This window comes from Vidua chalybeata, chromosome 22, assembly GCF_026979565.1.
Source record: "Vidua chalybeata isolate OUT-0048 chromosome 22, bVidCha1 merged haplotype, whole genome shotgun sequence".
Taxonomy (NCBI): Eukaryota; Metazoa; Chordata; class Aves; order Passeriformes; family Viduidae; genus Vidua; species Vidua chalybeata.
Genome location: NC_071551.1, coordinates 5,980,590 through 5,995,813, shown reverse-complemented (window position 1 = coordinate 5,995,813; position 15,224 = coordinate 5,980,590). Strand labels below are relative to the sequence as shown.

At 49.5% G+C, this 15,224-nt stretch overlaps 1 protein-coding gene across 1 annotated transcript; it reads left to right on the top strand.

The window, feature by feature from the left end:
• The first annotated feature begins 3,856 nt into the window (after positions 1–3,856).
• MMP23B (matrix metallopeptidase 23B) lies at positions 3,857–15,132 on the top strand. Its single transcript, XM_053962714.1, has 8 exons — positions 3,857–4,128; positions 8,539–8,642; positions 9,533–9,672; positions 11,018–11,185; positions 12,261–12,425; positions 13,017–13,127; positions 13,961–14,087; positions 14,769–15,132. The coding sequence occupies exons 1-8, from the start codon at positions 3,964–3,966 to the stop codon at positions 14,941–14,943; spliced, it is 1,155 nt and encodes a 384-aa protein (XP_053818689.1). The 5' UTR covers positions 3,857–3,963; the 3' UTR covers positions 14,944–15,132.
• The last annotated feature ends 92 nt before the right edge of the window (positions 15,133–15,224 follow it).

Genomic DNA, 15,224 nt, shown 5'->3' with positions numbered 1-15,224 from the left:
TTGGGAGCTGAAGAGTTGAAATCTGTTAAAGGAAGGGCTGTGTGAGAGTTTCCTGATGCCTTTCACACCCAGGAGGGGCTGCTCCCTGGTCACTCACATCCCCTGCAGATGAAATCCTGATCCCGCTGCCTTGAGCCATCAGATTTTGGGTCCTTCTCCTGTCCCCAGCTCCGTGCAGAATTCCCAAATCTCCACAGGGGAAGCTGATGGGGGCGTTCTGTTCCAATGATGAATAATTGGCTCTTATCCCTGAATAAACAGAGATTTCATGAGAGGTGAGGTTCCTTTGGGACAGTCAGAGATCCCCACTCCCAGCACTGATGGTTCCTCTCTGTGCAGCATCTCTCAGCACAGGTTTTGCTGTAATATTTGTTGTCATAGATGGTTTTTGTGTTATTTTGGGGACTGGGATGAAGCAGTGCCAGTGTCCTGAGAAATGGGGCAGAGTTACTGGAAATTGTGCTGAAAATAACATTTAATGAACAAAGGAAAGGAGAGAAATGCAAAAAAAAGAATCCATAGAGGTGAAAAAAAAAATGTATTTTCGAGCTGAAGGCTGCCCTGGGGAAGGGAGCCATGTGTTGTGTGTTATGCACAGCCCTGCTTTAAACCAAACATTTCAGCAACAGAGTGAAAAGAGCAAAGCTGAGCTGGTGGATGAGGGGAGTGCATCCTGTTGTGCACATGATCCCGTGCTTCATGCTCTCCACAGCCTCTCCTTGCCCTTGGTGGGGTTTGTGCTCCATTCCCTCCCTGCTGACACTGCTTGGAGCTCCCCAGAGCTGGGGATGTGCATCCCTGGCTTGGAAAATCCCTGCAGAGCTCCCTGGAAAGGAGAATCCAGAGGAGACAAAGCAGAGCCAGTTCTGTGCCTGCCCTGCTCCCCTCTCCCCGCTGCACCGCGTGCGTTCCCTCGGCGTCATGAGTTCCACTGCTCCGAGACACAAACCAGCGCCAGGAATGTTTCTGCTGCCCAAATATAGCCGGGATGACGGGTCCTGCCTGGAGTCCAACCCAAAAATCCGCGCTCCAGAACCTCTGGAGCCCAGCAGAGCTCCAGCAGCAGCTGCCTGGTGAGCAGTGGGGAACGTTCCCAGCAGCGCCAGCCAGGGTTCAGTGCCCTGCTGGCTCCGGGGGAGCAGGGATTTCATCAGGAGCGCTGCTGGTGTGCACAGCAAGGATTTCCTGAGGCTCCCAGGGCTCCACCAGCTGCAGCTGGGAGTCCTGAGTCCTCTCCTCAGCTGACTCTCATTGCCCTAAAAAACGAGGTTTGTCTTGGCCTCAGTGCTCAGCTGGTTTCTCGGCAAATATTTGCCTTGAACTTTAATAATTTTGCAAGCTCTCTGCAGCCAGGGGTTTGGTGGGGTTGGATGCTCTGGATTTCCCTGTAGATGGGCACAGTGCATGTAGGGAGAGAAAAAAATGCTTTCCAAGAAACCCTGCTCTCCCTTCTGATCCTCCCAGGGATAACCTGACAGGGGAGCAGGATCCTAAAATGTCCCTGAGGTTGTGAATCAGCTCTGCAGCCCAAGGTTCCCACTCAGCCAGCACAAGATAAAAGAGATCGTGTGCAGCACGGTCTCTTCCCATTCAGAATCCTTCTGTGACTCATGGAAAAGGGTTTTCTTGGCTGTGCTAACCCTTAGTGGCCGCATGGAGAAGTATTCAGGAGCAGTGAGGTCCTAAAAATGCACTTTACTAAAGCTCTGTGCACTCACTTAGCTGTGCTGAGATGTATTTCACGAAAACTTTTACATTATGAAGGAAATTCTTGGCCCCCTCAGGCTGTGCTTGTTTGAGTCCCCAGTCAATCTCCGCTTAAAGTTTGGGTCCTTCTGCTCCCCTTCACCAAAATGAGTGAGTGCCACAAAAATAAGGCACCTGGCGGGTGCTTGGAGGGTTCCAGGTCCTGCCAGATTCCACGTGGACCTCGGGCAAATCCCCTCACCTGCCCAGTGCTGGTCTGAGCCCGTCCACGGTGCAGGACAAAGCCCTGCCCTAGGTCGGGATTAAACTGCAGGAGGAGGGGAGGGTGTGCAGTGCATGAGCTAAAATCTCCCTCCAGCACTGCTGAGTCCTCCTGGCTCTGGGAGAGGCACTTAAAGCTGTTCCGTGACTGAAACTCAGTGTTCTTCCAGCTCTGGGGTTGATAACAATGTTTTTGTTTCAAGCCAGTGCTGCCTCACTGGAGAAGAGCTCTTGGCTGGAGGTCTGGAGCCCCATTTCAAGGCAGGTTTTTCCTTCAAGACTCCCCTCTCCATCAGCCTTTTTTCTGTTCTCCTCTGCAGGCTCTGAAAGAAACTCGGAGAATTGGGGCACTGGAGGAGGCAAAGATCAGTTGAGTTTCTCCCTTGGTGCTGTGATTGCAGCTCAGAGCACAAACAGGGCTGAATTTGCATCCCTGAGGAGCTCCAAATGCAGGATTTGGTCAGAGCCATGCACAGTTCCTTCTGCCAGCTGGGGAAGGAGGAAGCATCCCTAGAAAGCTGCAGCAAAGCAGCTGAGGGCAGCCAATTGCACAGGAGGGAGAGCTCTGGACCCTGGGTTTCTGCTCTTCCTCCTGCTCCCAGCTTCCCTCTGTGATTCCCTCCATCCTTTCCTTGCCTGTTACTCCCTATTTGATCTTTTCCTGGGCTCTGAACCACTGCTGCACTTTGTGGTGGTTTTTCTTGTGGGTTTTTTTTTTTTTTGTTTTTTTGTTTTCTTTCTGAGAATTGAACAGGAAAATGTTCATGAAATTGTACACCCAGACTCTCACTGGCCTTATTTATCCTGAGTTGTTTAAAAGCTCCAGGCCAGCTTGAGGCTGAAAATATATGAAACTAATAAAACGTTGCAGGCCTTGATTATGAACTAGGGTGGAAAAAATTCCAATTAAAGCATTTTTCATTATTAAAATTACAAGGCTTTTCTGAAACCTTTTGAATGCCTCAGATGCCCCCAAGGAATTCTTACATGACCTTTCCCCCTCCCTGGCATTTGCTGGTGGAGCTGGGAGCCTGCAGAATTCCTTTTCCTCTGAGAGGGCAGAGCCGGGGTTGAGTTCACCCCTCCTCAGGATGAGACAGGAAAGTGCAGCTGTCTCTGAAAACCTGAGAGTTCCTCAGTGAGCTTTTTCAAAGAGTCCTGAATGGACTTTTTGATGGATATATGGACTTTTTGATGGATATGAATGGATATAATTTAATTATATTCATGTGCCTGGCGATGCCTCAAAGACAAACCCCTCCAAGCCACTCTTCGGGACCCAAACCCAGCGTGGCAGAAAATGCTCCAAGAGCCGAGCACAGCAGGAACCCGCAGCTCCCCGGCCAGGTTTGCTGCAAGAGGGGCTGGTGTTTACTTTTGGGTGAGTTTGTCAACTCCCCGAGCAGTTTCCCAAGCAGAGAGCCCAGGCTGCTCTCCCAGCATCTCATTTTTCACCCTGAGGACAGCCCGTGACAAATGACGTGGAGCATCCCCGGTGACACATTCCAAGGGGCTGATGCTGCTCTTCTGGATTCCTTTTGCTGCCCTCTCCCCCCATATTTTTTTTTTTTTTTCATTACATGAAGCTGACAGCTGCAGATTTGCCCTCTGTAGCTCACACAGTTAAAGAGAAGAGTTCATGTCCACCCCAGCTTGTTTCACTTTGCTGCTGTTCCTCCGCCAGCCCAAATTTCAGCTGCAGTAACACGATCCCACTTGGCAGAGCCTGAGAGAATCTTTGGCACATTGGAAAGAGGCTTAATGTAAAGTCTACTTTTTTTTTTTTTCTTCTCTCTTTTTTTTTTTTTTTTTTTTTTTTTTTTTTCCTTAGAGCTTTTTGAAACTCCCCTGGTTGTGCACAGCTCTGGCAGCAGCTGCAGGGCTGCTCACAAACGCTCCAAATGTGAGCTCAAGGATCACAAATGCGTTCTGTGCAGGGAATGTCTTGAGTGCCTGTCCCAAAAAAAAATCCTCCAAAAACCCCTCAAGAACGACATGGACCGGGCTGAACGACTTTCTGCAGGCAGAAGGAAAAGCTCCCCGTCCCTGGAGCAGAAGAAGAGCAGTGGCTGGAGGACCACGGTGGGGGTTTTGTGTCTGTTCCCTGTGCTGGCTTTGCTGGCAGTTGTGGAATATCCAGCAGGAGTTCAGGAAATTCAGGTGAGGAGAAGGGATCTGGTCCTCAGATGCTTGGGAGGGGAGTGGGGTGTCAAAGAGAGGCCCAGGTGTGCTCTGGTTAGAGGCTGGGATCTAAATAGATAAATAAATAAATCTAAATGGATAAATATATCTAATGGATCTATAGATAAATCAATCTAAAGTAGCTCTAGAGACAAATAGATCTAAACAGACCTAAAGAGATACAAATAGATCAAAATAGATCTAAATAGATAAATATCTAAATAGATAAATGTCTGACTATCTAAAGGGATCTCAATAGATCTGTAGACAAATAGATCTAAATGGATAAGTATTGAAACAGATAAATGTCTTCATGTCTAATCTAAATAGATAAAAAGATCTCAATGGATCTACAGATCTAAATAGGTCTAAATAGATAAATGTCTAACTAGATAAAAGTCTAGATTTCTAACTAGATAAAAGTCTAGCTATCTAATTAGATAAAAGTTTAGCTATCCAGTTAGATAAAAGTCTAGATATCTAACTAAAGTCTAAATATCTAATCTAAATAAATAGATCTCAATGCATCTACAGACAAATAGATATGAATAGATAAGTTTCTAAATAGATAAATCTCTAAATTGCTCATCCAAATAGATAAATAGCTATACATAAATCTATATATAACTCAAAATAGAACAATGGATCTATAGATGAAAAAGATAAAAAAAGAGAAATGTAGATAATAAGATAATAGAATAAATATAGATGAAAAAGATCTGAATAGGTGAATGCCTGTGAGGGCAGCAAGTCGTGTTCAGGGCTGTCGGAGCCCTTTGGGCAGAGGAGCCCAGGAGGGATTTTGGGATCAGGGGCTGGGGCTGTGTGTGCAGCCGGGGAGGAAACGGAAAATTCAGAGTCTGCCGAGATCGCCCGGAGCTTTGGCTCTGCGGGGAATTTTCTGCTTTCCCAGCCCGGGCTGGGCTGGGCTGAACTGAGCTGAGCTGGGCTGGGTTTGGCTGGGCTGGGCTGGGCTGGGCTGAACTGAGCTGAGCTGGGCTGGGTTTGGCTGGGCTGGGCTGGGCTGGGCTGGGCTGAGCTGGGCTGAGCTGGGCTGGGCTGGGCTGAACTGAGCTGAGCTGGGCTGAGCTGGGCTGGGCTGGGCTGAACTGAGCTGAGCTGGGCTGGGTTTGGCTGGGCTGGGCTGGGCTGGGCTGGGCTGGGCTGGGCTGAACTGAGCTGAGCTGGGCTGAGCTGGGCTGGGCTGGGCTGAACTGAGCTGAGCTGGGCTGGGTTTGGCTGGGCTGGGCTGGGCTGGGCTGGGCTGGGCTGGGCTGAAACTGAGCTGAGCTGGGCTGAGCTGAGCTGGGTTTGGCTGGGCTGGGCTGGGCTGGCTGGGCTGGGCTGGGCTGGGCTGAGCTGAGCTGGGTTTGGCTGGGCTGGGCTGGGCTGGGCTGGGCTGGGCTGGGCTGGGCTGGGCTGAGCTGAGCTGGGTTTGGCTGGGCTGGGCTGGGCTGGGCTGGGCTGAGCTGAGCTGGGTTGCTGGGCTGGGCTGGGCTGGCTGGGCTGGGCTGGGCTGGGCTGGGGCTGGGCTGGGCTGAGCTGAGCTGGGCTGGGCTGGGCTGGGCTGGGCTGGGCTGAGCTGAGCTGGGGCTGGGCTGGGCTGGGCTGAGCTGGGCTGGGCTGGGCTGGGCTGGGCTGGGCTGGGCTGGGCTGAGCTGGGCTGGGCTGGGCTGGGCTGGGCTGAGCTGAGCTGGGTTTGGCTGGGCTGGGCTGGGCTGGGCTGGGCTGGGCTGGGCTGGGCTGAGCTGAGCTGGGTTTGGCTGGGCTGGGCTGGGCTGGGCTGGGCTGAGCTGAGCTGGGTTTGCTGGGCTGGGCTGGGCTGGGCTGAGCTGGGCTGGGCTGGGCTGGGCTGGGCTGGGCTGGGCTGAGCTGAGCTGGGTTTGGCTGGGCTGGGCTGGGCTGGGCTGAGCTGGGCTGAGCTGAGCTGGCTGGGCTGGGCTGGGCTGAGCTGGGCTGGGCTGGGCTGGGCTGGGCTGGGCTGGGCTGAGCTGAGCTGGGTTTGGCTGGGCTGGGCTGGGCTGGGCTGGGCTGGGCTGGGCTGGGCCTACTCAAAAAAAGAAAAGTTGTTTTCTGAACTAGAAGAAAAATGGCGATTTTTTGAGTGCAAGCTCAAAACTTGTATTACATTGTAAAAAAACAAAAATCAAAAAAAGCACAAGGGTTTAGAGTTATTTATATAAATGTTGAAATTTTTCACTATTTAAAAATATTTTTTTCTCTATGTTTTAAATTTTTTTCTTCATTTTAATATATTTTCACTAGATTTTAATATTTTTCACTAGATTTTAACATTTTCCACTCTTTTTTAATTTTTAATATAAACATGTCAGTGCTTGTGTTGGTCAAGGCCTCTATCATGTCTACCTGTTCATAAACTGGAGGCAAATTTTTCCTTTTTTATGCAGGGAAAATGGCACTGGCAGAGTAAAATCAGAGGTAAAACCCCCTGGGGGTGAGGGGAGAACCAGCGACCCACAGCCCTCGTGCCCAGGGAGGAAGGGGCAAAGCCTTGAACCCAAAAATGGGACCCCAGCCCTGCCAAAATCTGCGGGGTTGGCTCCCAGCTGTGCCCCAGGGATGTCCCAGCGTGGTCCTCACCAGCCTGGTGAGGAAAATCTGCAGGAAAACCTGAAATTGTCCTTGGAGGGGAGGAAGATGCTGAGCTTGGCTCGGGAGGGAGGGAGAAAATCTGAAATTGTCCTTGGAGGGGAGGAAGATGCTGAGCTTGGCTCGGGAGGGAGGGAAGGAGAAAATCTGAAATTGTCCTTGGAGGGGAGGAAGATGCTGAGCTTGGCTCGGGAGGGAGGGAGGTGGGGCTGGCAGCAGGAGAAGTTTTCCAGCCTTTCGAGCCGTGGAAAGGTTCTTGTGCTTCTTCAGGCAGGGCCCGGAGCTGTCCCCTCTTGTCTGCTCTGCTGACACAAGGGATGTGGGGTTTGGCTCTCAGGGCAGCATTTCTTCCACCAGGAAGCTGCAGACAGCTCCTGCTGCCTCTGGAATGTGCTGAGGGGCTGGGCAAGGCTCTTCTGTACCGTGGCCACTGGCCCTGGCTCTTGGCCAGTGCCTTGGTGCCTGATTTTCAGTGTCTTAGCCCCCCCAAAAAAGGGGAGACAGAGCTGGAAAACTTCCCCAAAACCCACGCTGGGTCCCATTCATTTCCCTCCAGGTTCTAAAGGCTTTTCCAGCTGGAGCCAGACGTGTCACACAAAATCCCACGTCTTTTGCTGTTCCATGCTCTAAAGGCACTCCAGGCTTTCCAGGGCTTCTGTTTGCTTTGAGGGCATTTCAGAGCTCCCTGCACAAAGAGTTGCCTGTTTTAGTCATTTCCCCAGATTGGCATCTGGGGAGTGACGGCGAAGAGAGGAGGAAATGAGAACTTTCCAGGCAGAGCTGCAGCACTTGCTGCGGCCAGGAGCCTCCTGAGGGCTCATTTCTGCTCTCCAAGAAGGAGAGGGCTGCTCTGGGATCTTTTGGGATGGTGCAGGGCTGGTCTCATCTCTTGGATGCCCCTCAGGCAGAGGCAGAGCCCCCAGGTGTCCTGTTCCAGGTTTTTATTCTGCACTCTGATGCCTTGGGGTGGCTCCCTAGAACAGAGGCTTTAAGAGAATAAAGTGGGGATTTATTAAAGGCCTTCAGTAGGTGCACCTTGGGCAGTGAAAAAGGGTTTTCAGGAACCTCTGGGTTTCCAGCCCAGCATGGATGATGGTCACAAGTTTTCCACACAATTAAAAGTCTGGTCCGTTTATGTATCAGGGTTAATCCTCCAATTACAACTTCAGGTGATAAAGTCATTTACCCTGGTTCTCCACCACAATTTAATTTTTTTTTTTGGACTTTTCGGGGCCTGAGGCTGTGGGCTGTCCTTGGATCTCAGGCCTAGAGGAATTGTTTTGTCTGACAAAAAGTGAAAACACTGACTAACACTTTGTTCTGGACTTCAGAGCTGTGCACCAATGCAGTACAGCACTGGAGATATATAGGCTAAACAAATATAAAGGCTAAATATAAAAGCTAAAACCTTAAGGCAACAGCTGTCCTGGAGTGTCTCCCATCTCCTCCCAGTGTCGCTGTTGAGGGAGGACGGGAATGAAAATGACTCCAAGTTCAGAAGGCAAAGAAGAAGAGAACTTTGTTAGAAAGTCCATGGCTCTTTTATAGAGAACATCGTGAGGACCAGTTCCATCGGCCCTGGAGTGAAAACATCTCACGCCATTGGTGCCCTGTGAATAGCACACGGAGGCAGAACACACCCATAAACAATTTGAACAGGAGAGATAATAAATGCTTACATTCCTCTCGGACTTTTCCCCAGGCTTAGCCTGGTAGAAATCTCTCTTTTTCTCTCTGAACTGAGAAGATGCCCATGCCAGCTCCTGTTTTGTCTTTAAGGAAGATGTGCCAGGCTCAGCTCCTCCCGGGCCCGCGGCGCGCAGCAGGCGGTACACCATCACCCCCGGCCGCCTCAAGTGGGACCACTTCAACCTCACCTACAAGTAAGGCCTGGAACCAGCCCCAAAAGTGATCCTGGATCCTCCTGCTGTATCCACTGCCTTTGGATCATGCCCCTGTGGCTTTTGGCAGGGCGGGGAGAGCTGCTGAAGCCACTCCAGAACAGGAATGTTTTGATAAATGCTGCACCTCTCGCTGGAGTGGAACTGTTCAGGGCACAGTCAGGGCTCCCCACGGCAGGGAGCTCCCTCAGAAGGTCCTGGTTGAGGATTAATTCTGTTTATCCTGGTGGTTTTTTTAAGAGTTCTGTATGAACCTCAGTCAGCACTGAGGGAAATCACAGGGTAATCACTGGTAAATGTAAATTTACCCTTCCAGATTTCCACTGTTGAAAGGTGATCTCAGGATTTCTGGGATTTCAGGGCTCTTAGTGAGGCAGAATAATCCCCTCTTAGTGGGAGTAGTTGAGCACTTGAGTCAAGCCCCAAACTTTTGAATATTGTTCCAGAAGGCAATGGGAGGATTCCCAAATTTTTGAAGCTCTCCATTAAAAAAAATAATGCAAGAATTTTTCAAAGCTGAGCTCTCCCTTGGCTCTCCCTTCAGCAAAAGGGAGTTTGCTGATGTTGTGCTGCTTAGTGAGGGATTTTAGCAACCTCTCTCCCTTTCTCTTTGGGAAAAGGCTGCTGAGAAATCAGCAATAAAAAGCCCTTGCTGACAATGGATCCACTGTGGGTGTCAGATCTTACTGCAATACATTTTTCATCATTCTATTTCTCTAAAAAATATAATTTATTTAGAAAACCATCTTTAAAACTTATTTCTAATTCCATTTCTCTCCTAATGTTATCTATCTTATTCCATAACATTTCCAAATCAACAGAAAAGCTAAAACCTGATGGATGAGAGGGACATTTCCTGTGTGTCCCTGCAGGATCCTCTCCTTCCCCAGGAACCTCCTGAGCGCCAGGGACACGCGCCGGGGGCTGGCGGCCGCGTTCCGCATGTGGAGCGAGGTGTCCCCGTTCAGCTTCAGGGAGGTCCCACGGCACCTCCCCAGCGACCTCAAAATCGGTGAGTGCCCCCCGTGGGCTCCTGCACTGGGCCAGGGAGCTGTGGGCTGTGGTAATTCCAGCAATTCCAGCGTGTAATGCAGGAGCTGGGAGGCAGGAGAGCCCTCCCGTGCTCAGCAGGGCCTCTTGGATAAGGTTTGGGATGTCCTTTGCCTTTAGCCAGGCAAAGAAGAACTACTTTTGTCTGCTCAAGGAAATGTTAATGTCACATTTAACACTCCCTGTGAAGCTGGGAAACTTCAGGCATTTGCCAAGAATGAGCCCTCAAGTTCTGCTGCTGGGATGGGATCCCACAGGTGGGGAAAGCCCCAGGAGAATAAGAATCCACAGGTGAGGAAAGCCATGGGAGAATAAGAGTAAGAATTCACAGGTAAGGAAAGCCATGGGAGAATAAGAGTAAGAATTTACAGGTGGGGAAAGCCACAGGAGAATAAGAGTAAGAATCCACAGGTGGGGAAAGCCAAGAGAGAATAAGAGTAAGAATTTACAGGTGGGGAAAGCCACAGGAGAATAAGAGTAAGAATTCATAGGGGGGGAAGGCCATGGGAGAATAAGAATCCACAGATTCTTACTCCACAGCTGGGGAAAGTGAATGCTGGGAGGTGGAGTGACACAGCCAGGGTCACACGGAGCAGGTGAGGGATTCTGGTTGTTGGTGGGTTCAGTCTCCCTTTTGCTGATCCCTTTGGAGCAGTCACTGCTCCATCCCTTCCCTCCTCCCCCTCCACGGCTGTTCCTGAATTTCCTGGGGCCCAGAACAGTTCAGTGCTGAGGCGTTTTCTGCTCAAGCCCAGACCTCAATTCTTCCTGGGATTTCTGAGTGTGAAGCACAGATTCCTGGGGCCAATGGCCCAGCCAGCAGATTCACCCTCATTTCACACCATGTTCCCCTCGTGATGAGGCTCCCAGGGGTCTGTCCTGTCACCTGTGGGAGCTCCAGGTGCCCTTCCAGGGATTCAGGATTCACTGTGATCCTGCTGCAGCTCTGACTCCAAGGCATCTGCTTATTTATGTTCAAAATAACAATTTTGGAACAATCCAGGGGTTATCAGCTCTGTCCAGCTTCTCTCTCAAAAAGATAATTTCCACCTGGAAAGAGGAGCTCAGCATTCCCTGCTGGAAAACAAATTCATTTGTGTCCTTTGGGAGCAGCTCTACATGCAGGGTCAGCACGTGGCTGAGCGTTGCCATCAGTGCTGATAATTGCTTTGCATTTATCTTTCCTTTTGTGGCCCTGGAAGCTGGAAAACACCTGGGATCCCATCAGAGACCTTCCCAGTGACCCAGGGGTTTCCTGGGCAGGCTGATCCTGCTGGGTAACCCTCAAGCTGCTGCTTTTTCCACAGGTTTCTACTCCATCAACCACACGGACTGCCTGGAGTCTCTGAGCCACCACTGCTTCGATGGCACCACGGGGGAACTGGCCCACGCCTTCTTCCCACCCCACGGGGAAATCCACTTTGATGACCACGAGTATTGGATCCTGGGCAACACCAGGTTCAGCTGGAAGAAAGGTTAACACAGGGAGCACGTGGAATGCTTGGGATTCAGATTTTAGTCTGGGAAAGTGACAACAGAAACAGTTGGGGTTTTACTGTGGGCTTGGAAGTTGTTCCTCTGCCCTGAGCCAGAACTGTGTGGTGGCAGGGCCACTTCTTGCTGGAATTACTGGAATTACTGGAATTATTGGATAGTTCAGACACATCCTTCAGTTAAAATCCATGAGCTGCATGCTGCCAAGAGGCTTGAGTTTGACTCCAGGCCGTGGATGTCAAACAAGAGCCTCTTCCAGACTGGAATCTTCCCAAGCCCATTCCTTCAGCTCGGGGCTGTGGGAGCAAAGTGAGCAGGAGGATGAGGAGGGTCAGTGTTGCACTGGGACAAGCAATGCTGGTCCAGAGCAGCTCTCCTGGAGCCTGGCACTGCTCTGGGGCCTGCTGCTGGGAATTAGAAGCACGTGGAAGTAATTGGCTGGATTTGGGCCCAAGCAGCTACAGGGAAGATGAACCTGGGGCAGCATTGCCCGTTCTAGGGCTGACATTGATGCCTTGTGAAGGCTGCCCTAGAACAGAGTCTAGACAGAGTTAAAATAAGGTAGGGATTTACTAAAAGGATCTCCTCAATGGAGCCACCTTGGACCTGGCCAGGGCTGCACCCAAGATGAACCAAAATGGTCCCAAAATGCACAAATGCTCACGGGGGCTCTCACTTTGATCAGTTCTGCTCCATTTGCACCTTGGAGTTGATTGTCCCATTCCAGCTTTAGCCCAGGCAGTCCCATCCTGCTTGTTTTTCTCTCTCCAGCCCACGCTGTTTGTGCTCCTGGGCCTGAGGTTTGGATCATTTGTCCTTGGTGCCCAGCTGGAGCAGGAATTGTTTTGTCTCCCTGCTCTGTGCACAGAGCTCAGCATCCCCTAATCTGAAGCCCAGACCCACACACCAAAGCACCACAAAATCTGGAAAATAAAAAAGCTGAAACCCGAGGCACCCAAATCTTTCCCCTGGTGTGACCCTAGGCAGAGCTGTGTGACAAAGCAGAGCTGTGCAGCACCGCACTGCACAATCCCAGCTTGGTTTCCTTTCCCCCAGGAGTGTGGCTGACTGACCTGGTCCACGTGGCAGCCCACGAGATCGGACACGCCCTGGGCCTCATGCACTCGCTGAACCCCAACGCCCTCATGCACATCAACGCCACCCTGACGGGCAAGAAGAGCATCTCCCAGGATGAGGTGTGGGGAATCCACAGGCTCTACGGTGAGAGAGGGGCTCAGTCTCTGTGGGGCTGACGCTGTGGAGCAATCGTGGTGTCACAGCCCACCTCGTGCTGCTGCTCTACAGCGTTCCCCATCCCAGCTCCACCTTGTTCACAAGCCCTATGAGGAACGTTTGAAGGAGCTGGGGTGGTTTAACCTGGAGAAGAGGAGGCTCAGAGGTGACCTCGTTGCTCTCTACAACTCCCTGAAGGGAGGCTGCAGACAGGTGGGGTCGGTCTCTTCCACCAGGCAGCACTGACAGAACAAGGGAACACGGCCTCAAGCTACGTCAGGGGAGGTACGGGTTGGATATTAGGAAAAAAATTTTCACTGAAAGAATAATAAAGCACTGAAATTGTCTTCCCAGGGAGGTGGTGGAGTCACCATCTCTGGATGTGTTTAAAAAAAGACTGGACATGGCACTTGGTGCTACAGTCTAGCTGAGGTGTCAGGGCATGGGTTGGACTTGATGATCTTAGAGGTCTCTTCCAACCTCATTATTCTGTGATTCTGTGTTCCTTCTGACATTTCACCTAAATTTGGTTGTTCAGTCTCCTCCATCCCCCCTCTAACTCATCTCCTCCTGTTCCAGGCTGTAAGGACAGGTTATTTATGTGCCCCTCGTGGGCCAAAAAAGGCTTCTGTGAGAAGCGCAGGAAGCTGATGAAGAAGCACTGCCCGTCCACCTGTGACTTCTGCTACGGTACCCAGGGGCTTCTCTGGGATTTGGGCTGGGGGCCGCAGAGGGAGGGGGTAAAAGTGAGGCTGGGATAGGCAGGATCCTCATTTCCCACCAGGGATCAGTGACACCAGTGATCCAGCTCCAAGCAGCACAACAGAGATGGTGTTTTGTATCTCTGAGTCCAGAAGCAGGCCTGGAGCGAGGAATAATTCCACATTTATGGAGCAGAACATTAAACTGTCCTGCTCCTCTCTGCTTTAGCTGAGCCAGGGAATAGCAAGGCAGAGAGAGGGGCTGCAGAGGGATGGGGCAGAAACAAGACAAAAACATCTCCAGCACAGCTGGACTGGAGCTGCTCCCCAGAACAGGACAGAAAGGTGATTAATCACAGGATGTTAATCACCTTCTCCAGCCTCAGCTTATGGATCCAGGTAAGGAGCTGATGCAGGGCAAGTTGCTGCAGCTGTGGAATTGAGTTCAGATAAAAACTGCTGTCCTTAGGAGAACCTGGATAAGCAGTGCCTCTTTCCTCAGCACAGGGGTTTTTTTTTTGGGTCACATTAATGAAAGATGCAATTAGATAATTACAAACCCAGATATTCCATGGCTTTTCACACACTGGACTGTTCCCATCCTCTTCCATAGCTGCGAAAGGGACGAGTTGATTTTTATCACACCACGGAATTTTTATCTTTGCACATCAATCATCTTATTTGTCTATCCAAGAATTGCTCAGGACGAGGAGGCACTTTTAAATTAATACTTTTAAGGCTCTTTAAATGATGATTTTGTGAAAGGGTTTTGGGGTGGCTAAAGCTCCTTAACTGCTGGCATTTCCTTCTGTGCCTGGACAGAATTCCCATTTCCAACGGTGCCCCCCACTCTGCCCCCACCAAGGACCAAAACCAAGACAGTTTCTGAGGGCAGGAACGTCACCTTCCGCTGCGGGCAGAAGATCATCCATAAAAAAGGCAAAGTCTAGTAAGTGCTCTGTCCTTACCCAGGCCTTAGGAAACTTCACATGCCAAAATCCATCAGGAAGAATGACAAAAACGGGGTAAAGAAGAATGGAGTTCATCATCTGGAGCTCAAAAAGGATAAAATCCAATTTTACATATAGCACAAAGCTAATTCCTACTCTCAAGTCGAAGTCCCTGGCTTGAATATTTATATTCTTTATATTCTGCAAAATATTTATTAAATTTTTCTATTTTTATTTTATACATGATATTTATATCTTTAAATTTAAAAATAATTTTATATTTTTATACTTTTACTTTTAAATATAAATATTTATATTCTTTTTAAATTATAAATTATATATTCTGCAAAAAACCCCGTAAAATTTAAATTTACCCTTTCAAGTTTTAATTAGTTGGTTATAACTGAAGTATGAACAAGTTTTGGATGTATCCAGAATTTAGGTTGGCTCAAATCCATGAGTTGGTTTAGACTTGAGGACCCAAATTCCCATCAACTTTCAGAGATTCAAACTCCAAAATAATTCATGATTATGCCCTGTTAATCCTTTTTATCCACCTGAAATAAAGAGTAAAACTCAACTGTGTTTTGGTAAAGTCTCTGCTCTACACTTATTCAGCAAAATTTATTAGTAGAAATAACTAATATTCAGTTTAACTTCCACTCTTTTTCTCCTGACAGCTGGTATAAAGATAAGGAACTTCTGGAATATTCCTATCCAGGTTATTTAGCCCTAAATGAAGACCACATGAGCATCATTGCAAATGCAATTAATGAAGGAACTTACACTTGCATAGTGAAGAAGAAAGAAAGGATCCTGACTACATATTCCTGGAGAATCAGACTGAAGCACTGACCCAGCCCTGGATTTGGTTCCTGCTCCTGATTCCAGTTTTTCCTTTGGCATTTTAGGTTTAATTTCCAGTAGTGCAACTGAATTCTCCAGCAGCTGCTTCGGTACCTTGGGCAAAAGAGATTCTGGGACTGGTTACTGGAATGTCAAACTCTTCCAGATTTGTTTTAAAGATAAAGAATTTATCAACTATTTGCTGTACAGAGAATTAAAAACCTTTTTTTTTTTTTGTAAGAAAAGTGTCAGATGGAGCTGTGTGGGGCACTGCTGCAAACCAGGAGCAG

Bases quoted from the DNA above. Each gene is read 5' to 3' on its own strand.
- MMP23B (XM_053962714.1), top strand. From the start codon at position 3,964: ATGGACCGGGCTGAACGACTTTCTGCAGGCAGAAGGAAAAGCTCCCCG. The intron at 8,643-9,532 runs GTAAGGCCTGGA...GTGTCCCTGCAG, and splicing joins CACTTCAACCTCACCTACAA to GATCCTCTCCTTCCCCAGGA. The intron at 9,673-11,017 runs GTGAGTGCCCCC...CTTTTTCCACAG, and splicing joins CCCCAGCGACCTCAAAATCG to GTTTCTACTCCATCAACCAC.